This window comes from Anser brachyrhynchus (genome assembly GCF_964034855.1).
Source record: "Anser brachyrhynchus genome assembly, chromosome: 17".
NCBI classification, from domain to species: Eukaryota; Metazoa; Chordata; class Aves; order Anseriformes; family Anatidae; genus Anser; species Anser brachyrhynchus.
This window is the reverse complement of record NC_137710.1, coordinates 9042527-9066780: the sequence shown is the minus strand read 5'-3', so window position 1 is coordinate 9066780 and position 24254 is coordinate 9042527. Positions and strand designations below refer to the sequence as shown.

General features: G+C 39.9%; 1 protein-coding gene across 1 annotated transcript in view; it reads right to left on the bottom strand.

Moving 5' to 3' along the window:
• PPIL2 (peptidylprolyl isomerase like 2) overlaps positions 1-24254 on the bottom strand; it is a 72170-nt gene that overhangs the window by 3768 nt on the left and 44148 nt on the right. The window contains exons 13-18 of the mRNA XM_080559835.1: positions 22955-23044; positions 21040-21073; positions 12181-12298; positions 9504-9560; positions 315-387; positions 104-166 (exon numbers count right to left, since the gene is read on the bottom strand). Of these exons, the coding sequence (XP_080415961.1) occupies positions 104-166; positions 315-387; positions 9504-9560; positions 12181-12298; positions 21040-21073; positions 22955-23044 (435 nt within the window). The remainder of the gene's footprint in view (positions 1-103; positions 167-314; positions 388-9503; positions 9561-12180; positions 12299-21039; positions 21074-22954; positions 23045-24254) is intronic.

The window sequence follows — 24254 nt, the reverse complement described above, 5'->3', positions numbered from 1 at the left end:
GGTCTCCACAAGGAACAAGCTGGGATAAAAACTGAAGTTACTAAGCTACAGAGTTCTCAAAAGAAGAGCTCTGGCCTATCAAACAAGATAACTCTATCCTCACCTGGGCATCCGCCTCTTCATACGGATCAACAAAAACGGTTGTTGACTGAATTCGTATTTCTTCCTGGGAGCAGAAGAGAAGAACAACAACTGAATCTCTGATTAAGCCAAACCACCACCCCCAGGTTCTGCTTTCTGGGAAGCAGCAGCAGGGTGAACCACACTGCCATGCAGGGCCACACGTTCACTGCCTCCTGTCACTGCACAGTTACCTTGGGGCGGTCTGTTTTTGGGTCACTTTCCACATTCTCCATAGCAGTCAGAGTCTCAAAGCCACCAACCACTCTAAAAGAGAAAAGACACAATTTCCTGTTGTCACAATACACTTCAAAAAATTCTTGCTCCCCTACATCTAATATATCTAATTTCTGCCCATTACTCTAGCAGATTTTTAAACCATTGTGGTTGGGGGAAGGGGAATCAGCAACCGTGTCTGGAAGACTTGACATAATGTCATTCACTGTGGATGGTAAGAATTTTTTCCTCAAATCTGGGATTTGAATTCAAAATTAAATGGAACATGAAAAAGTCAAATATTCAGAAATAAAGCAAAGACAGTTGTCCAAAAACTCAGTAGCCTTTTTAGTGTACACAAACCAGCCAGATGGAGAAAGAGTGACTGTGGGTAGCTGTCTGTGCAAGAAAACACAAGCCCATTTCAAAATGGGTTCAACTTGCTAACGTTACATGCATAAATTTGGATCTTATTTGTTACTTCCATGAGCTTTGAAAAATAAACCAGACTGGGTCAAGAAAGCAAATGTTTTCATTAACTTCCGATTTTTTACTTACAGCCATGAACTTGGTCAGGGCTCTGGGAAAGCAGCAGAGCATCAAGTCACAGACACAAGAAAATTCTGGGACACTTTTCATTGCAGGTTTTATTTAGGAGGACGTTAGATCACCAGCCTCTCATCCTTCAAGGCAACATATCCAAATACTTGCTCCAAGATGTTTAAGAAAGGCTGAAGACTTTTTGGCCTGTTATATGGCTTGTACTTCAAAAAAAAAAAAAAAGGGAAAAAAAAAGGCACGGAACAATGGGAAAGTTCCAGAAAAGGATATTTAGAAAAGATAAATGGGGTGACCCAGATAATTATAAGCCTGTCATCCTGGCATCTATCCCAGCAAAATAATGGAATGGCGGAGACAGGACATGATTAAGAAAGAAAGGAAATAAGTAACAGCAATCAACAAGGTTTTGTGGAAAACAGAGTCTGTCAAACCACCTTCTATCTTTGAGCCGACAGATGTGGCTAATAGGGATAACAGTGTCAGTGGAACAGACTTCTGGAAGGCGGCTGATATTTTGATTGAGAAACCAGAACGATATGAAGTGAACACAGCATACATTAAATAAAAAAACTGGCTGACAGGTGTCAAAATCTAATTTTAAATAGGAACCTCTGAGTCAGTATGTTTCCAAAGGGGTCCTGCTGGGATCAGATCTTGGTCCCAAGGTATTTAACACTTTTATCCACATCATCATCCCCAATTAAATTTGAAAAAGGCTATACTTAGAAGAGCAGTAAATAAAGACGAAGACAGGTCGCTGATGCTGAGAGATCCAGATCCCTTAGAAAGGCAGACTGTAGCTGGACAACATCTGTTTTAACAAAGCCAAGCCACATGGCCAGGAACCAAAAATACAGCCCATATTAATGTCTGTGGGACAATGAGAAGCAGCCACAATTCTGAAAAACACTGCTCCCTTAGCCAGAGGAGCTTGGGTCCAGGAGCTCTGCAGCGAGAGGGCACGATGTGGCCACCAAGGAGCCCAGGGCTGCCCCTTACTGCAACTCACTGCAGCCACAAAACAGGGTAAAATAGGCACAAAAGAAGACCAGAAAGACAGACCCAGTTACAGAAAAGAAAATGCTCCCAAGTTAGAGAAGGTGCTGCTAGCACCTGCCCTGAACCAAGCGGTCCTTTCAAAAAGTTTGTTGCTGTTGCACTGTTCTGAACTTCTCCCCTCTATTCCCCAGGGGTCTGTCAATACTCTGTAATCAGGCTGTGACTTTTAAGAGCAATTAAAAAACACTGATGCAGGCTAAAACAGATTCATTCACTTGGAACTGGAGGTAGCACACTGGGGGAATTTCCCCAGAGCAGCACAGAGCTGCTTGAAAACCCTGCATGAACTTCAGAACGTTCCTAACAAAAATCCAGTTTCAAAATCTTCCTCCAGGCCAGTATCAGGTTCACTTACAATATCAATGATTAACACGCAGCCTAAGATACATTCACTGTATTCTAACTGTCCCTAAAGGAAACTTCTGGTTTAATATTGGAGGATTTTCTAGCCAACAGCTCCATTCATTATCTGCTCGCATGTTTCCATTTAATTAGGTTCTGATAATTTGAAATAGCCAGATCAGCTATGCACTGACAACCTCAATTGAGTAAGCCCTTAGCCCATGGCTAGACCTCCCACGATATTAGCCCTAATGCATTTTGGCGATACTCACGAATCTTCATTCGCTGTGCAAATTAAACATTATTGGGAATATTTTGTCACTTGTACATTTTAAGAGCTGTGATAGACATGGCATTCACAGGTCAGAAGCAAATTACCTAAATACTGTCTATTTTGAGATGATTATAGAGAGCTACGGGGGAAGAACAAAAAGTTGTTACCCTCAAGATGGTTTGGTAGCTTTTAGATCTACCTTTCAAGGGCCAAAAATAATACAAGGAGAAATTGCTAGTTAGCACTTTTTGTAGGACCTATGTTGTTTTAATACCTTCTATCATTTCTGCTGTTGGTGGTAAAGATTGCCTTGACATAAAAGAATCGGCATTACCTGTAGCAAAGTTAAGACACCAAATAAACTCCACTTAAGACCGCAGACAGGCAGAAAGGTGCTCCAGGGATGCGGCTCTCAGCAGTTTCCTTTCATCTGGAGCACCAGGAGTTAGGTAAACGTTTTGGAATTTGGAGCAGGGCATCTGTTTGGTGTCGCTGCCTTCTTCCCACAGTGATAAGATGACCCTTTCATGCCAGCTGATACAAAAAAGTCAGCTCTGATTCTACCAGCAGCTTTCCTTAGTTTCAAGCACCATTTCTAGCAAGGGTGCTCCTCACTCACTGTCAGTGACAAGTGATGACATGATGTCCTTCTCATGTCACTGTAGCTATGGGCCTGCAGAGAATATTCTCTTGTCTTAGTTTCTTTTCTCTAAAACAGAAAACTGATTTCTTTTACACCCATCTTCTCTTCTCTAGCACTTTGTATAGAGTATTTCTATGCATATTACAGTGTCAGCGCAGTGAGTTCTCAATACAAGTTTTTGTCTTTAGATATGGTGATAACACTCAGGGGCCCCGGCACTAACTTGGGGGCTCAGTAGCAACGGGGAGGGAGAAGGGCAGAAACAAGTTTAACCTTTTCCACTGTTTCTGGCTCTATTCCTTTTTCAAGGTGCCATGCGTGCTTTGTCCTTGCACCAGGCAAGTTCCTGTGAGGTTTAAACAGCTGTTCAGATGACAACCTGCAGTGGAAAGGGTGACACCTTCAAGACACCACTTACATTAGAACAACCAGTGAAACTGAAGCTTAGCTATGTACTTCCAGTAGATGCTGAAATGGTGATCTCAACTATATATTTAGCTCAGCATCCCTGAGACAGCTTGTTGTATTTTTAGAGGAGCTTGATAAATGTTGCATTACATTTAAGCATGGGTGACAAGGTAGGTACATTTAGATTTTTTTCTGTTAGCATAGCAGTGAAAAGAAAAAAATTGTCTTTACTCATGTAATTCTGTTTTCTTGAAAAGTGAGCTAAGCTAGCACTGGAAATCTTTACATCTCAAATTTAAAGATGTTACTTAAAATCCTACTTCCTGTTATAGCTCTTTTATGCAAACTAGTAACCTTGTCTCATATCACTGCCAAAGTCTTTGCATGAAGTGTAAGTGAAATATGTGGAGCAAGCTCTATGCATTTGCAATATGCCAGTGCAAGTCTCAGTGCTATCTTAGTCAGTGCTGCTCCCAAAGAAAACTGCAACTCCCTAACAGACCCACAAACATTCACACATGAACTTCCCAGTTCTCATATTTTTGTTTAGAAGAATTATAGGAATTAAGCCTTATGCAGTGCTGGGGATGGCAGCAGTACAAGACGATAGAGTTTCCTGGTCAGAAGACGATACAAGAACAATGTCTGGACTTTTTCAAAAAAAAAAGTTTGAAACTAGAAACAGAAACCAGAAAGAAACGTTGTTTTGTAAATATATTCTGCCCTCAAGCTTATTTTTATTAAAAAAAAAAAAGTACATGCATTTATATGCAGACAGAGGACAATATATACATGCACAAACATGTACACTCACTGGGGACAAAATGTTTTCTATGTATACACCCCATCTGAAACGGAGCAAGCAATTCAAACTTGTAACGATGATGCAGTCAAAACATCTCAATTTCTCATAAGGGCTTAATATAGGAGGTGAGAGACAGCAACGAAGGGCATCAAAAAAAAATGAAGCGACTTGGAGAAAAGCACTTTGAAACTAGACTCAACAGATGAACCCGGCCTGTAAGGATTTCTCTGCTTTGGCACAGGTTCCTCTTCAGAGATCATACAACTGTCTTGACAAGCGGCACCAGCCCTCATGCTGCTCGGACAGCCCAGCCCTCGCGTGCTGCAGGCGGTCGCACCGCGGCTCCCTCCTGCTTTTACTTCCCCACCTTGCTCCTCGCTCCTGCCCTGCTGTCTGGGAGCAGCCTCTGCAGTGCAGAATTAGGTCAGGCCCCCTACACAGATTCAACAATGCAATCAGCTCTTCCTCCACTGTCACACAGTTTCTCTGTTCCTCAGATGGACTAAAGCAGAAGAGCAACAAAAATGTGTTTCCCAGCTTAGAAACCATGGAAGTTCATGGATTCAAATCATGCAGGGAATGTTACAAATGGAAACAGACCCTGTGCATTATTTACCATATCTGAGTAACTGAGTAATGCACTGTAGCAGTTTTACCCAGCTCTCGCTTTAAAGGACAACAGTTGCTTTTAATCGCTCCATTCTACAGGATCGCAGTAGGGAGCATTAAACAGGTTAAGACATATTTAATAGAGTAATGCTAATCCAAGGGAAGAAATCTGTCCTCCACAAAAGCATCTGGCAAAGGGAGGAAGGAAGGAAAGAGAAGCCTAAGCTGAGTGGATGTCAGCTACTAACAGTACCTCAAATTTGACTAAGCATGAGCTTTCCCAAACCATCTCATTCATATTTCCAGGAACACCAGAACTGAAGAATGAGCGGTAGAAATCTCAAGAGACCATTAAAAGATCTGCGTAAGCAGATACATGCAGCCATGTATACAGGGAAAAACTGTCCTCCAGATGCTCATCTCTGCTGAGGAGACTCCTCAGTCTCCACATCCTTTTCTCAGACCTTGACACACAGGTGGTACTCTGATAAACTTACAGAAATGTTGCACAAATCATTTCCAGCTTTGGCATTCTGACCATGACACTTCTCTTTCTGCTCCCTCTCTTGCCCTTCTTCTTAATCGCATTGCATACCTGCAGCCTGCCCTCACTTCCAAGCCTGCCATGCCCTGCTTGTCTTAAATCTCACGCACAACTCAGAGAGCAAGTATTTCTCCCCTCCTAACGATCAGAACAGCTCAATCACCTTGCACTAGCATTCCAAACCTGGACTTTTTGTGGGTCCCTTTAGCCTTGGAATGGACTCCCCAAAACAGTCCACAAAACCATTTCATTTTCCCTGGGGCTTTCTTCTTCTTTGGTTTGAAAGAAAGTGCAAACTTTTGCTGAAAGGTAGCTGACAGGGTCACTGCTGTAACTGCCCTGCACCTATAAGCACTCTCTTTTCTACTTACACAGTCAGCTCTCTGGCACAGAGATTATGTTTCTATTTTACTTTTAAAGGGCCAAATGGACTTGTCTCTGATCCGCAGCAGTTATGAGCATTGCAGTAATAGAAAATAAAATAACACAGATGGGATGTGCTTGCATCTAAATTTCATAAAGCATTCCAGACAAGAACGTAAGCCTATACTGGTCTTTAGGCAGTAACGTCCTTGTAGCTCATGCAGCTCACGGAACAGTTGAATTCCCAGTTGTGGCATGGGTAAGGGGGACCCTCCCTCACACAGCACCACAGAGCAGCAGCAGACAGGACCTTCCCCTTGCAGCAGTCACCTGAAAATGTTTATCACCTGCGTTACGCAGAGCTAACTCCAGTCTGTTGGTTTACATTATTTGAGTTTCTAAATTAACCCCCTTACCAGCCAGCTAGAAGCAAACAAAAGCCACCAGTTAGTTTTCAAGTTAATTACAGCGTTCTCTAAGTCAGGAGAAATGGTAATTACTAGAAATGATAATTACTAAGTTAATCTAGGCAGCTCTGCGGGAGCAGGAAATCCACGCAGCCTGCAACACACCTCCCAAGGAAGGCTTTTTTCTCTCTCTGCCTTTGTTTTTGCTCCCCATCCATGCCAAATTATCTCCTTTCGTTTCAGTAACATCTGTCCTCATTACTGCCATGGTGGGCAGCACAACCATGACAAGATGCTCTCCCTATCCTCCAGCTCTAGCCTTCTCCCGAGACTTGGAGATCCCTGTGCACAAAGCCAGAGATGTGCCACCACACAGAACCCCACTGCCTGCAGCTGGCATGTTTTTCAAACACACTTAACAGCCAAACACATAACTCTTAATAGCTGCTACTATGCAAAAACTGTGCTTCGAACCAGTGGGGGCATGAACAAAATGCAGCTCTCAAGAGAAGGAACCTGTCAATGCTCCATCCCACACAGGACCACAAAAAAAAAGGGTGGGGAATGGTTGCGCTTTTTCTGTTCTCATAGGTACGAAACGCCTGCTGAAAAGTTCTATACAATTACAAAGAGGTCAAATTCTGTTCTCAAAGATATATATGTCACATTTATTAACATGAACCAGAGCTGCATAGAGATAGTTGAGGGCACAATTGAGCTCAGAGTATTTAGGTTTTTAGATTACTTGAAATAAATAATCCTGAAATCTATGCAAAAGTCACAGCAGGCCAGTAAACATCCAGTTGAGCCAACCCAATTTAACATTGATGGAAACAAAGAATTTTGATTTCATGGGTTCATTCTATTCTTAACCCTAGATATTATATCTAGATATGCTTTCCAGATATTATTGTCCTTTAGAGTCCAAGATCAGATACAGTCACCAAATCCTGGAAACACCCAGGATCTAAAATAGCAGGAGTTTCACTAGAGAGAGAATGTCTCGAATCTTTTGGCTTTTATGGCTTTTAAAAACAAATACAGATAAGAATAGCTGAAGGAATTTGATTACAGAATACAGACCTAAAGAGCTGCATACATCAGGCTTTTGTATTAAATTTGTAGGCAAATTCAATTATTCAAGTATTCAGTTTGTAGATATGTATGGGGAGAATGGAATGCATCTATCCTGGCATCTCTGACATTTTTTGAATTAATCGTCTTCTACATGCAGGAGAACCCAGAGTAAAATTCACCTGCCCAGTATTCAGATGAAGACGGCACTCAGTTGTTATGCAGTCAGACAAACATGACTCGAAATCAACATTTTATTGTAAAGGTTATTCTTAGCTTAAATACAAAGGAAATTTGCCGTGCTCTGAAAGCAGCATTACTTCCTTACTCTGGCAACCAAATTCAGATTTCTATAGTAGCAAGCACAAATCAGCAATGAAGAGTCTTTGCTAACACTGCCACTGCGTAAATCTCTGCTATATATTTACCCAGTTACCCATACTGAAGTAATTTCTCTCTAATGTACAATGTACAGCATGAAATATTTTAAGCTATTTTGCTCACAAGGTACTCAAGATGTTATGCTTGCTGCAAAGGCTTCTTGGAGCACGTTCCCTGCACTGCAGTAAGCTCAGCCACTCTCCAAATTCTTTTTGGGTGAATTATGGTAGAACTGGAGCACACTGAGAAAACACAGTAAAGACACCAGAGGACTACGCAGTAGGCTCACTGAAGCCAGGTTGCACCCAAAATTGAAGAACAGTCAAATTTTCAGCTGAGCTGTTCTAACCCAAATACTATTTGATGAGGTGGCAAGCTCAGGTTAACAGCATTACCATATTAGATTTAATGGGATTTTTGCAAGGAGGACTCACATTGTAGCTTAAGTGAAATAGTCTTAAGATACAGGTAATGTAATTCCTCCACAAATATACTTGCTCTCAGCTTTCAGTATCAGAATTTGCTTTATTTATCTGCTTTTACCAAATGACAAATAACTTTAAATTTTCCTAGGATATACCTGAAAAAGGATAAAGTAATATATTTCAAAGGGTGCAATTACTGCAGAATCAGTATCAGAACTAATATACTAATATAATTGTTTAAAATGAAGCCAGCTTCTGTCTCAAGAACTCACAAGTAGAGAAGATGGATTAAATATATCACTTTCATTATACTGCACTAATGTATAACATCCAAAGTAATCAATATATGTATTTATTTTTAATTGCTGCCCTTCAAACAGATAAAACTAGGAAAAGATTAAAACCCAAATCTTCATTTTCAAAAAGACCGTAAATTCCTCAGGAACTACTAGAGAAGCAGGCTAGTAAAATTCCCCTTTCTGCCTTTTGCAGCAAGGCATTTGTTAGAATAGCTGTGTGTGACCTAGTATATACCATGTACCTGCAGCAAAGGAAGCAAAGAACAAACAATACAATTGTCTCTCTGCAATACAAATATTTTCTAATATGTTCTGTAATATACTCCTTCATCTTTATCATGTGATGGCTTGACTGGAAAAGACTTCTTCACGAAGAATGAAGTTCCCTTGCTGTCTTGGCATTGGCAATATCTTATATGTATATGCGTGTACATATACACGCACACCCATGGATTTTATACCAATACTGTCAGAAATAAAGGAAGAATAGAATGAAAAATAATAAAAAAGTCAAAAGATGTAATGTATGCAGAAGCACTATGTTCTATGCCATGAGGAAGAGCAGCCCTGTCACAACTAATTTGCTGGCTGACAGCTCCTAAGAGGATGAAAGCAATGTTGAAGAGGTAATCTCTTGTGTCCCAGCAATTAGCGTGCACAAACACTAACATGGTTTGTTACTGGATGATGATTACTTTGTTCTTGACTCCCTGGACAACCACCCAACAAAGGGAAATAAGGCAATTTACAGTGATGGAAAGAGTTAAAAACAAAACAAAAAAAAAAACACAGCAGAATCTGATGACTGGCACTGAAGAGATGTTGGCCACCTACTCATTACAAAGAGAACTGGATTATGAACTAGGAGGTTGCTCCAGCTCAGTTTCAAAAATCAACAGCTTCTTCTCTCTAGGTTTTAGACACACTGGAGAGTACATGTGCTATACTGCTTCTCACAATATCTTTCACATACCTTCCAAACACTGTATGTTTCTTGTCCAGATATGCACAAGACCGGAATGTGATAAAGCTGGAAGGAATAAAGACATAAGGGTTAGCATATTATCTCATTGAAACTCAGCAATAGCAAGCTATGCTTAAAACCAGAAAATGTATGTAACAGCCCTCTGCAAAGAGACAGATTTCTCTCTTTTCTGGAGTCCAGCTGGCCAAACATCCTTTAACTTCTCTGTTTTGTGGGTTTTGTCTTGGATTTGTGGAGTTTGGACCTCTCATTTTTATGCCTTACCAACATCCCCAATCAGTACTCCAAACATGGTGGTTTGTACCATGTCCAAAAATAATCAGAGCATCTGCCTTCTTGGCCAGGCAGGCTTTGGAAAGCTCACTGCAGGACAGTGATACATGGTTCTTGCTTGAGGAGGACATTTCTTGTGCATGACTGGGAGCTTGTATCCAGCAAATGCAGTTATATAACACAACAACCCTCTGCCAGTGTAAACTTTTGTCTTTTCGGATATCTACTATTTGCATTTATTTATTTTTTTTTCCATTAAATTGAACCATCTATGACCCATCTCTCCTCTGGACAGAGCAAATTTGTGTTTTGGTACAAACATGGCAGAAGAACACTTGAAAGTGTCAGAAGCAATGAAAAGCTGTGTAACTTGGATTTTTAGTTGTGTGTGTTATTTTTAAACTTAAACACAGAAACTGAAATAAAAAATCCGAAGTAATCTTTACTACTAAAGCTTTTCTCTAAAGCTTAATGCTTCTTTGGGAGACTTGGACTAGAAGCGTATGAGACAGAGGTTTCCACTCTGTGGTCTGCAGACCACGATGGCCCACGTTGGCTGGACATGCAGTACTGGCTCTCCTCCCTGTCTCCATCTGTTACACTACATTAGAGACGGCTAAAAATATATAAACATTCCAAAAGCACTTTTCCATATAAGCCACTGCCTCAGGAAGTTATATGATTGCAAATAGGAGGGGCTGCAATCTACTAGACAATCTATTAAAACGTAGCTTGCCCTGGGAAAGCTTTGAGACACTGTAAATGCAAACTCCCACACAGGGCGTACATTACCACTTAGCCTTGTGCATGGGTTCTTTGCACCACTTTATTCTTAGATATCCAAATATGTAGATTATCAGGTGGTCACTTAAGATAGTATATAGTAATAGATATAGACAGTAATAAAAAAAAAAATCTGAGCAGAGGCAAATATTCTGAGAAAGCTCCTCAACCATCACTGCAGTCAAAATAAAATTAAGGACAATGGAATAAATATAACTCAGGGTCATCTGGGGAGAGAAGTCCTGAGCGTTACTTGAGCTTCTCTTTACACAGGGAACCCAGCTCACTCTGCATTGCAGTGACCACCACCTATGGGGAGAGAACCAGTTCCTAAGGTCACAACAGTCGCCCAAAGTCTCTAAACACTGCCTAGGAAGTTTTAAAAATACGGGCAGCTGGAGTCTCTCAAGGACTTCACGTGTAAAGGCATTTCATATTTCATTTGCAAATTTTAGGGAAGCATTTACAGCAGCAGATGATGTGACTCAATATGGCACATCACTCATGAACTGTCTGTGACTTGTTTCTTGAATTCCTCCCCACCCCCCTTTTTTTAAAGCCTCTACTCTTCCCTAATTTAGCACCTGAGTGCTGGCAGTAGCATTCAAATCCAAAATAAGCTCTACAGCAACTCAATCCTGCAAACTGCCCGACACGTGCTTAGCCTTAAGCACGTGAGTAAGCCTATTAAACACCTCGAGACAAGTGTTTAATTAAATTTAACCACACTATTGCATAGCTTACCAGCCATAATAATACAAAGCATCATGAAGACCAACACCAAGAATCCCCTCCCTTGCTACACAGTCCCAACATATAGCATTGTACACACACACACACGCACGCAGAGTCTCCTGGGGTTCCCAATAAAGGTACAATTTTTTTCTTCGCAGTACCTAGAGAGCAACCCAAGACATAGTTGGCTCAAAGTGACACAGAGCATTTTCATAAGTCTGCTGGCAAACATCCGTATTTATGTTACATATAAAGTAGGTTATTACAATTTTGATATTTTAAATTTCGTTAGTTGTTCTTTCTCCTTCCTCACATCATTCATTTTTTTCCACATTTTAGTCCTTATTCTGCTTTGTACGTTGAAAACCAAGTAATTTTCTTGTCTCAGGTTCTGCACTCTATCATGCTTGTATTCTATACATTTGTAGAAATCAGAAACGTTCTTATATATTTAAAAGCAGGCTACTAAAAAGAAGCAATGTTTCTAAGGAGTATGGTATGTATTGTATTTCATTAAGTCCTCAATAAAAGTTCAATATGGGACTAAATTTAAACAGAATGGAGAGGTACAATGATTTCACAGGGATAAGAGTGGGGGTTACATGAGAAAAAATGGAAACTACAACCCATAAAATAGAAAAGGTAAATTAACGATACAATAAACCTACAAGTCTTCTCGACATGCCTCATGGTGCTCTTAGATTGGGTAACAGCAGCTGTAGCACCCCTGATTTCAATACGCAGCACTTGGCAGAATATCTCACTTGACTGAGCTTTAAACAGTAGCTCATAAAATGTCATTTATTTTCTTAACGGAGCAAGACACAATGTCTAGAGGGAAACAATAAAATACAAAGAGCAAGCGACTACTTACAACTGTGATTTGTTTGTGTTAGGTCCTGAATTGGCCATACTAAGAACACCACGTCCTGTATGGGACAAGTTGGGCTTGAATTCATCTTTAAAAGGTTTTCCCCAGTAAGATTCTCCACCTGAAAGAAGAAAAGATGATAGAAATGATTGCTTTCATTAGTTTCCCATTGCATTCTATAGCAGACACTGACATTAAATTTAAGGTTTCTGGGACTTCTGATTGCTATGTATATAATGTATTACCTCATCCCTATCACTAGGCTAGTATCTGAGCATGCCCTTGAAATCAGATGTTTGTAACAGTCAATGCAATTCTGTGCCCCCACACCACTATCAACTGCAACAGATGAGACTGTTTATCAACAGCATTATATATTGTGTGCCAAAGAACTGTCAAGGATTTAATTTTTTATTGCTGGTCCACCACAATTTTTCTTTTTTGAGACATTAAATCTTTAAAAGTGGCTTCCTGACAAAACATAGAGCAAAGAATTACTAGTTTAATTGCACTCTGGATATAGCATTGCTTCCAAAAATAAAATATCAAGGAGATGAAATATGTTCACAGAATCCACAAAGAATAGGGACTATAAGCTCAAAAGCTTATTCCTGGCCAACCAATGAAGAATGACAAAATATATTCCTCCAAAACTAAAAAACAAAACTTAGATATTTTGGACTAGACACCTGGATGATGTAAACACGTAAATACAATGAAGTCAAAAGGATGATAAAACTTTGCACCAGTCACAGACCCAGCTCTCCAAGACTGATTTCTTTTCTGTGTCTGTGGATAGAAGGAGGGTCTGTGGATAGAAGGAGCCTCTCTTCCTGGCTGTCATTTTTACATTATTTATGACAGATCTGACATTTTCATTTGCACTTTCCTCCAGGATCATTCTTATTAAGAAAAATAAAGGCTGAAATGAATCATAGTTTTACAGTCAAATCCATAATCTTGTTTGACAAACCATGAAAAATATTTCACCTTAGGACAGTATTAAAAATAAAACAAACAAAACTATCCAGACAGGCAGCAAGACTGGTCCATCTGCAGAACTGGCTGGAGAACCCTCTAGAGTAACTGTATCACTTGCAAAGCAGGAGGTCAGTAAAGGATCTGCAATACTCACCAGCTATTTGCATATGTAATACAGAAAAGCAATTTGATGATATAGCTGCACAGGCAAGCTGCAAATAAAGCTGAGAAGAGTAAAACTGGCTCCTACTGAAAACTGTATGCAGAAAATCACAAGTGCGCGTCAAATGAGAAAAGAGTTTCAGATAATAGCATGAAAACAAAGAATCACAGGTGGACAGTTGCAAGTGCAAGAGGAACTAAGTAAGCGAGAAATTTTGGAAGAAACTGACCCACTTAAAAACCCAATTAATCATGTTCAAAAGACTTTATTAATAGAGTTGCATGTTGCCTGCTCTGCAACTTGACAAGAGGCAGCAAAAGGAGACAAACCCTGTAGGGGTTTTCTGTAATCAGAAGTAAAGAAGGAGTGATTACTTCAGCAAATCTTTGGCTATTAAATATTTTAAGATCAGCTAAATCACATCAGCTTGATTCTGTATGACAATCTCTTCCACTAGTGGGTGAAAGGGATATGGTACAGCTGCAGTCTGCTCCATTGCCTTGAAGATGAATCCAAACACCAGCTACTCTAGCCAAATCCAAACTGTTCAACCTATTACAAAACGTCTTACCAGAAGCCAAAAATATTCTTTGCTAATGAATCTCCTTGTGTGTTCCTGTTTGCTCCAAGAGGTTTACTTGTGTAGTGCCTGCTACCTGCCTTGTTCAGAAAAGCCACGTTCTGGTAGGTTGTAAATAAACAAGTCGGGATCAGAATGCAGTGGGGCTCCAGGTGCTGCCTGAAACCAGAAACACACCTGCAGAGCCTGCAGGCCCCTGTCAGCACCACCACGCTCTGTGTGCTGTTTCTCTCTCCCTGTTTGCCTTTCACAATTTCAGCCTTCCCTTTCAAGGCAGTTGGACATGGACTGGAAGACATACTCCCTTCCCACCCCCATTGCTCTGGGCCCTGCACTCCTCTCCTCCACCCCAGACAGAGCTCGTGCACCTCAGTAACCAGCTGCAGTCACATTTCCCTTTGAGAAATATGTAATATTGCTTCAAAGATCTTTTGAAGGAACTCCTCATTTATTGGCAAAGCAGATGCACTCACTATCAGTCCTAACCCAGAGGACTGTTTGTTGCCTAGAAATTTTCAGATAACATGCAAACATAAGCATGGCCAACTGAGATGGTACGCAGCAGCAAGTGGCCAAACCCTCGAGTCTGCTACACCCTTTGCAGGCTTTCAGCAGATGCTCAAATTACAGCCTTGTCAAGCTGTTGAAAGAGGGTGGACTCACCCCTGAAGCCTTTGCTGTAAGAAAAATAATTCAAAAGGCAAGAGAAAAACAGCGAATGACAGAGAGACTCTCTGGCACAACAAGCAACCAGACCCGAGCACTTGCAGACAGGAGCAATGAGCCATGATCTTTAGGTTTTGGAAGTGTTATTTTTGTATGATTTCATTTCGGCTCATACACAGAGGGTCAGAATTAATCTCGTATATATGATGGCTAACTTCGGTTCACTCCAGTTCTCTTGGAAATAAGTGCTAACATTTTAGTAGATAGTTACAGCGTTAGATCCAGTCCCTCCCTCCCTGTCTGCCATACAGCTGTTTCCAAGGCTAATTCTGTCTGCCCGAGAGCCGCAGGCGAGAGCAGAGAATGGCCTGTGCAGCATCCGCCTGAAAGGCCAGACGTCCTGGAAAGGACATAGCTGAAGTGCCTGCGGAGGCCTGGCAGCACGGGCTGGCGAGGGGAGGTGGAGACACGGTGCAGACAGTGAGCCAGCAATACAGGAAAGATTTTTATTTATTTATTTTTAAAGAACGACAACAAAAAAGTGTTCCCTTTAAATTAAAAATAGCCAGAACGTGCTGTTTGTCAAACTCCTGCTAACCTCTGGAATCATTCCAAGCTTCAAGTATCTGCTTGAAGCGGGCCCAGACACAGCAAGCTAGAAGATGGCGAGCTAAAAGCATATATATTTTTAATTACTGAAAACCAGAATCGCTTTCTCTCTGAAGATTAAGTACAAATTCCTCGTTAGTCTACTGGCATGGCAGCACAGTGCCTAATGCTCAGCCACTGGGGTCCGGAACAGGAACTTTAAACTCTTGCATTTTGCTTTCTACCGAAGAGCTCAGTGTAAACTTGGGAAAACAGCTCACAGGCTCCAAGCCTGCTACTAATAATTATGAGGCACTCTGAAGTATCTAACAGCTTTTACTGCATTTATTCTCAACACTGTTGGGAAGTGTGGATGTGCCATCTTCCTCACTGTCTGAATGCAGAGTGGATGCAGGCAGACACGGGAGGCGGTGGAACCACCGCGCTGTCTAGCCTGAGCCCTCTCCTGTTACACTCCCTGCATATTCCATACAGAGTGGAGGCTCCTTTATTCCCAAAATCTTCCTCTGAGAGAGAGCACGGATCACCAGTGACTATATATGGAGTCACACTGATGCAAAAAACTCACCCCAAATCTGACTTACCAGCTTGTGGAAAAAGCCTATGGAAAACAAAAATCACATCTAGGTGTTTGATTCACAGCAGGCACCGCTGCCTGTCACTCACCTTCCTCTCACTTTACTCCCAGATAAGATTATTTTCTGTCAGAGTGGAACTGTGTGCCTACTGGATCTGAAATGTTTTTGAGATGCTATTACAAGAAGTGTTGTTAAATATTCTGGGGGCTTCTTTACTAAAATCAAAGGGATTTTGAATGGGAGCAGACACATACCACACAGGTTCTGCTTGCTGGACTGGGGATGTAGTGCGGAATGGAGAGGGATTGATAACTCTGTACATGTAGGTCCCTTGTTTACACAAAGCTGGAAATGGATTTGGGATTAGCTACCGCAATAGACTAGCCTTCTTCTAACAGCAGCGTGTATCCTGCACTGTGATTGCACCCTGAAGCATGATTCAGCCTCACATCTGCAACTCGTGCTGATAGTGAAAAGGTGAATAGATACCAACTGACACCTGAAGCAATCACACATTAGCAACTATGAAGAAAAAAAACCACACATTTTCAGATTGCATTTTGAACTAAAAACACGTTTGGTAGTCTTTCTTCCTTCTAAAGACTTTTTTTTTTCCCAACAAGTAATTTTTTGGGGGGTGAATTTACAGAAGTTGTACAACTTTCTTGCAAAGAGCTGAGAGATGCACCTAAAGCTTCAGAAATGTAACATTCCAAAAGCCAGGTGTGGGCTGGGAATAATCATTCATGACAGTTGTGATTTTAAATAAATCCTTCCTTTTTCTGGCATAAAAATTGCTAAGCAGTGGTAAGGAAGTGGGAGGGTTCTGATTCACAAAAATGATGGCTTACTTTCTGTAATTTTCTTCTTGTCATTTGGAACAACGAGGTACATAATAACATCTGACACTTCTATAGAGCTTTCCAAGTGAGATTCTTGAATCATTTTGCAAATATGAAAGCCTTAGCTCATCCAGTAAGTACTTCTCTCCTTTCAGATAAGAGGACACAGTACTTTTAACCCACATATCAGAGGCCGGATTTTCCGAGGGGCTGCAATCTGAAAGGAGTATATTGCTAGATAAAAAGGTCTTGCTCTTGCCCTTTCACCAAACTTCAATCCTGCAAGAAAAGAGGTTCTAAAACTGGCCGCATTTTAGGAGCTTTCCTTGCTAGGAAATCTCATTGCGGAACTGACCAAGTTTGTCCATAGTGCTCTGTCTCTCTGCTACTGAGGGTTCAGAGGAGGGGGAAAAAAAAGTGCTTTGCTTTATACCAGCCAAAATGCAATGTCCACCTACCAGTGGTGCTTTATCTTGGACTTTTACAGATATTAGATGCCTCCTTTGTGCCTTCTTGCATTCAAAAACAGACAGAAGCACACTCAAACCAATTTATTACTCCAACACGATGCAAGCAAGAGTAGCTGAAAAACGCCTGTGCTGCTTTAAAAATGTAATGCCCTGCATATAGTTTTCCTTTTTCATACAAAGGGTTCAGGATATTAAACCTGTTTTTCCTACATGCAAATTTTCTTCTATTATTTGGAACACTGAAAATACAGAGCAGCTGTTCCACTTGCACTACCATGAGCTAGACAGAATTACTCACCATGTTCAACCACTTAGTTGTTATGAACAGCAGGAAAAGAGATACATCACAAATGTAAAATTCATTTTCAAATAATTAATCATTACAAAGAATGACCATGACTCAGCTTATTGCTCTGAATACTGCCTCTATGGGTGGTTATTTTGCTAAAGAAACGAAATAAGCTGCTGCGGCACAATAAGATTTCTCCCAGTAGTCTTATGAAACACGAAGTTGATGGCTGCAGAAAATTAGTTTGGCCCTCTAAATTGGTATCAAACCTACAGGACAGTATATCTAACTGCTTTGGCAATGCAGTTCTGCCAGCTAAGCTAAGCTAAAGCTCTATTTCCTCACTCTTTTCCTAGCGTGGTATCTCAATTTTTATATGCCATAATCCACATTTCCACCTTCCTCCTATCCCAAGGTTAACTACTGAGTACCAGCAGCCAGTTGTCCTTCACACACCAGCTAGGTCTTAGTTACGACAGTAAAGAGACTGATGGACACATCACACTGCTGCATAAAAAAGCATAAAAGAAAAAAAAAGAAATAAGGTTCAGTGCTGCTTACAGACAGAACTGTTCAGCTGGAGGAGCTGTGGAAGCGGACAGTCAGTAACACCCCTACCAGCTGGGCATTTTACATCTCTGAAATGCTTCCAAATCTAGGTGAGCTGAGCACAGAGTTGCCGTCTGTGTATGTATGACATGTAACCTTCAGTCATGTACTGGCTGTGCCCAAACCCACCCCAAAGCTGAGCAGTCCTGGGCTTAGTTAGTAAGGGAGTGGGTGATCATCTAAGCGTTTGGGTGTTGCAACCATAAACCTGACACCTGTTGCTGACCATAGGATGAATGTCAGATGACTGAAACCAAATGGTGGGGTGTTTTTTGAATAAGTCTGTTCTAGCTCATGAGCTGATGACAAGGGCTAAGTAAATAAACATAACAAAACAAAAATATATACAGGCTTAATGCACCCTCCATGTATCAGCGTAGAAAAAGTGTTTTGTTTTTGTTTTTTATTTTAGCCAGTAAATTTCAGTTAGAGCAGAAAGAAACAAAGGACATTCCTTTTGTCTTAAGTCTTTAAAAGAGTCTATAAAAGGCTCCAACAGAAACAATTCTGGCAGTTTAAAATAAAGAAGTTTAAAGGGTAACCCTAAATAGTCTTCACTAAGACCAGTTGAAACATCTGTGAAGAAAGCCCTGTTCTAGTCATATACTTCCCTGATATTAAAGAAGTCAAGCTGTTTACTCTCCCAATAAACTTCTAAAGACCATTAAATCTCTATGGACTTCTTAGCTTTCAAAGATTCATCTTTTCACTGAAAAGTGGTGAGTCAAGGAAACACTAAAATTGCTTCTAGCTACCAGAAGAAATCAAAACGGGAATTTAAATTACAAATAAAATGCAAAACTCAAGTGAAAAAGGTACAAATCACTGAAACCCAATGCTTTACTCCAAAACTTTCCTGACACAAGTTATTGTGATCGCATTAATGGACCAAAAGTCCATTACACAAATTAATGGACCAAAAGTTTTGCATTTTGGGAGCCTGGGAGAGCATCACTGCGTTTGCCATGTTCCTACACTGCTACCTGGCCACACTTTCCTCCAGCTGCACTACGGAGAGAATGAGAAGCCAGAAGGGCTTTGGTGGCTTGAAATACACGTGAAATGTCTGCCTTTTACAGAACTCTGAGAATAGCTACAGAGTAAAGCACATTCTTAAACTTATGGGAAACCTACCTGATCTCGTTGATCAGAGGTGCCACAAAGCTAAATTAAAGGTAAAACCACATCACACAACTGGAGATGTTACAATTAGATCCCAGCACCAAATATTGGCTAAATGATGCAAACACAATCTCTGTGAAGTTATGATGGCTGGTAGATGCCTCACAGCCAAGTGTGCAGGATCTGTCAGGTAATCAGGAGCACAGACTACCTCCACTCTGTCTAAACTTCATTTAAGTATTAAACACACAGGCATGGGAGTTCAAGAGAAGTCCAGTAGTTTACCAAACTGTCATTTGCAATATTTTCTTGGGATACTATTATTAGCATATTAGATAAGTGATTATTTTAAACTCAGCTATGTTCAAAACATTAAAACCATTTGGCGACCAGAATCTCTGAAAATCTGCAAGTGCCATACTTATCTGAGTGCAAACTGACCATTTTATTGGAACTTTAACAACCCTCACAGTTGCTTGCAAGATTCCTTGTCTACAATATATTCATATTTAATTAAGAATGACAAGGAGGAAAACAAGATGGAAAAGACTAGATGTCATTATGCTCTTTTTTTTTTAAATAAAAGAATATACATACAAGCTTTTTCTCCAACGGTCTTATCTGCATTTTACTTCCTACTTCGTCTGTCAGTAGAGTCTTGACCTTCAATATAGCTGCACTGCCAGTCTTCTGCCAACTGCTAATTGTGCTGTCTTACACTACTTTTACCATTTGCATTTACAGAGACAAGAATGACACCAGCAAGTTCATTTTCATTTCATAGCAAGATCTGAACTCCACCCTACAAAAGCCTGAAAGTTGTCTGAGTCAACCCATTAAGTTTCTCCAGTCTCCTGACACCTCTTTCTCATTTTAAAAGACGTTCCTTATTATGTCTTTTGGGATTTGAACCAAAACTTTCCTTCTAACAAAACAAAATCATATTTAACAGTCCACACATATACAGTAACAAGTCTTGTTAGCAGGCTTTTGCCATCAAAATCAGAACATTTAACCAGTCTGTCTTAGAGTATGCAACTGCTGAGGAACATGCAGAAGAAAAGGTGTTGGGCAACTCACACTAACATTATTTACAAAGTAAATAGTGCTAAAGTATTTAACAATTACAAAGGCATCTTTTTTGGATGATCTGTGAGCACACAGAGAATACAGTGCTTGTGTATACAAGTGACGCATGTATGAACTGGAATAAAAATGCACAGAACTCCACAAGACCAGACAAGGAGCTGTGGAGGCTGGTGACACCTACAAGTGGGTAGATAAAAGGTACAAGTGGATAATGAGCAAATTTGCAGCACCAACTAGGAATATTACATGACATATCAAATGTGGTAGGAAATGCTCTGAGGATCCTTCAGCTGCTATGTCTCCTGACCATTTCTGATATGACTGTTTTGCATATCTCCAACACTTAGGGAGAAAGAACAGGCAGAAGAATTTAGTAACAGCAATACCTAAACATTAGAAAAAGAAGATTGGGCTTTACAAGACAACTAGCTGGGAGAACAGATGGTATCTGGCCATTCCCCAATTCAGAGGCAGGTCTCAAGTATTTCATTAACGCTGAATTTGAAAGTAACTTTGCATGAATGTGTTTCTTCCTTTGTTCTTTGCCCTGGAAGGCCAGCTGTAAAATCATTTTAATTTTCCTTTATTTATGTTCTGGAAGAAAAAGGAAGCAAAGACCCAACAAGAATTCTACATGGAAGAGTGCCCAAGTTTTACAATTAGAATATATGGAATGAAATTTTAAGCACAGTAAAAATGGTCATAAAAAATATAACTATAAAACCTGTACTTTAAAGCAGAAATACTCATGAAGTACCACAGATCATCATTTAGAAAATTTTAATCTACAAGGTATCTGGAAACAAATTTAACAACATCGCACATGAAGTGAAAACAGTTTACATAATGAAAACTCAATCTTACCTGTTCCTGTTCCAGTCGGATCACCTCCTTGGATCTGCAGAATTAAAATAAAATCAATAGGTTACACACATATCTGTATGAAAGACATTAAATGCAAGCCATAAAAGCCAATTCTACTCGTTTTTCTTCCTTCTATACTATGTGATGTTGATAAGTTAGCAACAAGGAAACCATTACTACCTATTTGGAGTTTCTTTTATCAGCTGGCTGTCATCTCCTACATTACTTATCCAAGAGCAAAATGACAGTTTTGTAAAAATAATAGGTCTGTAGGGGCTAAATAAGAAAACAAACAGACTCAAACGGGTTAACCAGATCAGCCTTTCTATTATGTGTTAGGGTGAAACCCGCTTTTTAATTGATGATGCATTGCCTTTGGAACAGAAAAGGCTTTACATTTCGCTACCAACCCTCCACATGATGTGAAGGCAAAATGAGGGGATGTAAAATATTCTCTGTATTTGAATCCACGTTTCACAGTATCCTCCTCACTGTCTGCAGTGGGAAAAATTCCCATCTGAAACCAGTCTTTTAGCAACAAAATTAATCACTTCATATATATGCGGGGTCTACAGAAATAATATTCCATAGCCCAACGACAGTAGAGGGAGCGTGACATGACTAGCTACACAGTAATAGCACACAAGCACAATTTTAATGGTGAGGTAAACTACGAACTGAGATATATAGTGCTGCCGGAAGAAAAAAGCTTTTTTTTTTTTTTTTTTTTTTTAAGGATGGCAGGATGAAATCTAACATTCAGTGATGTCCTCTGGAAGACGTGCACTGCCTTCAGGATCAGGTTGCTAATTCTTTTGAAAGGAACTTACAGTACAGCTACAATATCCTAAGCTGCCTGGACTGTACCTATGTAAATTAAAGGTCATATTTCTAGGCCTTCCGATGGATTGCAGTAGCAACAAGACGTCTCAAGGACTCGTAACATCTGGCAATTCTTGATATTAAACTAAAAATGCATTAGAAAATCTATTAACTAGGCATGGTGAGTAGCCAAATCTAAGTTTCAGTCCTGAGAATTAAACCTTGGAATTCAAAACACTTTTTCAGACTATCATGTTATTAGATACATCTCTCCCAGAAAGATGTAAAGAAAGTAAACCATTGCTGAAGGATTATATCTTGGTATCTTTATAAAAGCTTGATGTATGCTCAAGCATACAGTAGTATGTAAATACTTGCATACTCAAAGTTATGCATATGATTAAAATGACCATCCAGTTTGAATCCAAACTGTTCATCATTGTAAGATGGAGCTTCACTTATATGAGAACATCTCTTGCTTCTTTCTACCAGCTGTGCTCAATAGCATACGAAGGCCAATGGTTTACAACTATATATGGAGCTCTCTAATACAAGTTGAAAGCTTAGGTCTTTGACTACTAAAGTCGGCTTTCTGTTTCAATAAGTGCTCTTTAACTCCTTCACATCCTGGAGCACTGTCAGGAAAAGATGATGGGACAGTATCCAAGCACCACAACTTGAAACAAAAATTCAGCTGCTTTCTGACGTTTCATCTGAATATGCTTTCAACGGGCCACACAATTACATATGCAAATTAGCATCTCCCCCTCCCACCCCCCCATTCTGTTCATTAACCACCCACCCACAGCTTGGGGAGGCTGATTGCCTCCTTGCCAAGGCAATGACTCCCAAAGGCTTTGTCTGCAATGCCAGTGAAAACACTACTAAATGCAGTGATACTCTGTGACAGTATTAGTCAGAGACAGCAGTTAGTAAGACCAGTAAAGTACAAATTTAGTAAGTTAGGACAATCCTAGTTCTGAAGGTCTATTTTAACATACTTCTATTGCAAGTTGTCATGCACGGAAGAAGCTAAATAAGTATTTTGAGGACATCATGTACGTGCATTACATGGGATTTGCTCAATACTCACTACAAAATTACGAATTGATCTGTGAAAAATTGTTCCATCATAATAGTTCTTCTTGCACAGTTTGATAAAGTTTTCACACGTTCGGGGTGTCTGAAAGACAAACACAAGTTTTAATTAAGCAGTACCTTTAGACAATCAAATTGGTCATTACACTGTCTACAAGAGTTACTTTTCTACCATGAAGACCACTTGAAGAAACTTCAACCATGAAGTTACCTCTTCAACTCTTGAAGAGGAATGAACCTCTGTTTACAGAAAAAAACACACAATATATGCTCTTTTAAAGTGTACTGGAGAGACACATGCTATGATAAATGAATTAAACTTGGACCTTCCAATTAACATGAAGAAGTGTTGAACATGAACTCAGACAATGTGGACTCCTGGTAGATATAATAATAGTGAAAGTAGGCAAGCTCAGGCTTTCAGGTAACTTAGTTTCAAAAGTGTATCATAATTTTGTTGCAAATGGGCACCAAAAAAAGTTCATTTCCTAGAGTAAGAAAGAACCTGACTTCTCTGGTTTACTATGTCAACGTGAGCATATTGAAGCTAACTTGAAGAGAAGCATTTGATCCTCTTCACCACTTGGAACTGAAAACGGGACGGACTCCACAAGTCACTTTTTTGACAACTGGCCCAGTCACGGGAAAATAAATAATAATTTAAAAAAAGACAACCTTTTTTTCAAAAATCTGAAAAAAAAAAAGATGTTGAATACATTGCCACTTCTAATTTGCTTTTACAGTGTAAACTAAAGCTATTTATTTGAATTTATGAGGTAGGATATTCAAACGGTACCTTTTAAAAACCTTTACTGTCTACCTAGTTGTCTTCCCATAGTAATTCTACAGATACTCATCTCTACAATATTAAAATACCTTCATACGTACAAACAACATGTACAAAATATATGCACAGAAACAAAGTTTTCTGTACTTGGACATGTTTTCCGGCTCCACTATGGAGTATGTGCATAAATCTGTTCCAGCTTTACCAAAAAATCTCCAAACAACTAACTAATCTGAGTTGTTACAAACTGAAAATGCACTTCTTGTTATATGCACTTGCAAGCAAAGCCCCAGCATGAGTCATGACGTCTGTAAACAAATACATACAAGACTCTAAGAGTTTTTCTGAAAGAGACTGATTCATTTTGAATTGATAAGAGACTATTCTTGGTTATACCACTAGAACGGGAGCTGCAGAAAGAGAGAGTGAGACTGAGACTTGCAATTTGAAGTGGCTTAAAAACAACCAACCAAAACAATAAAGCCCACGGATATATTTTTAAAAATAA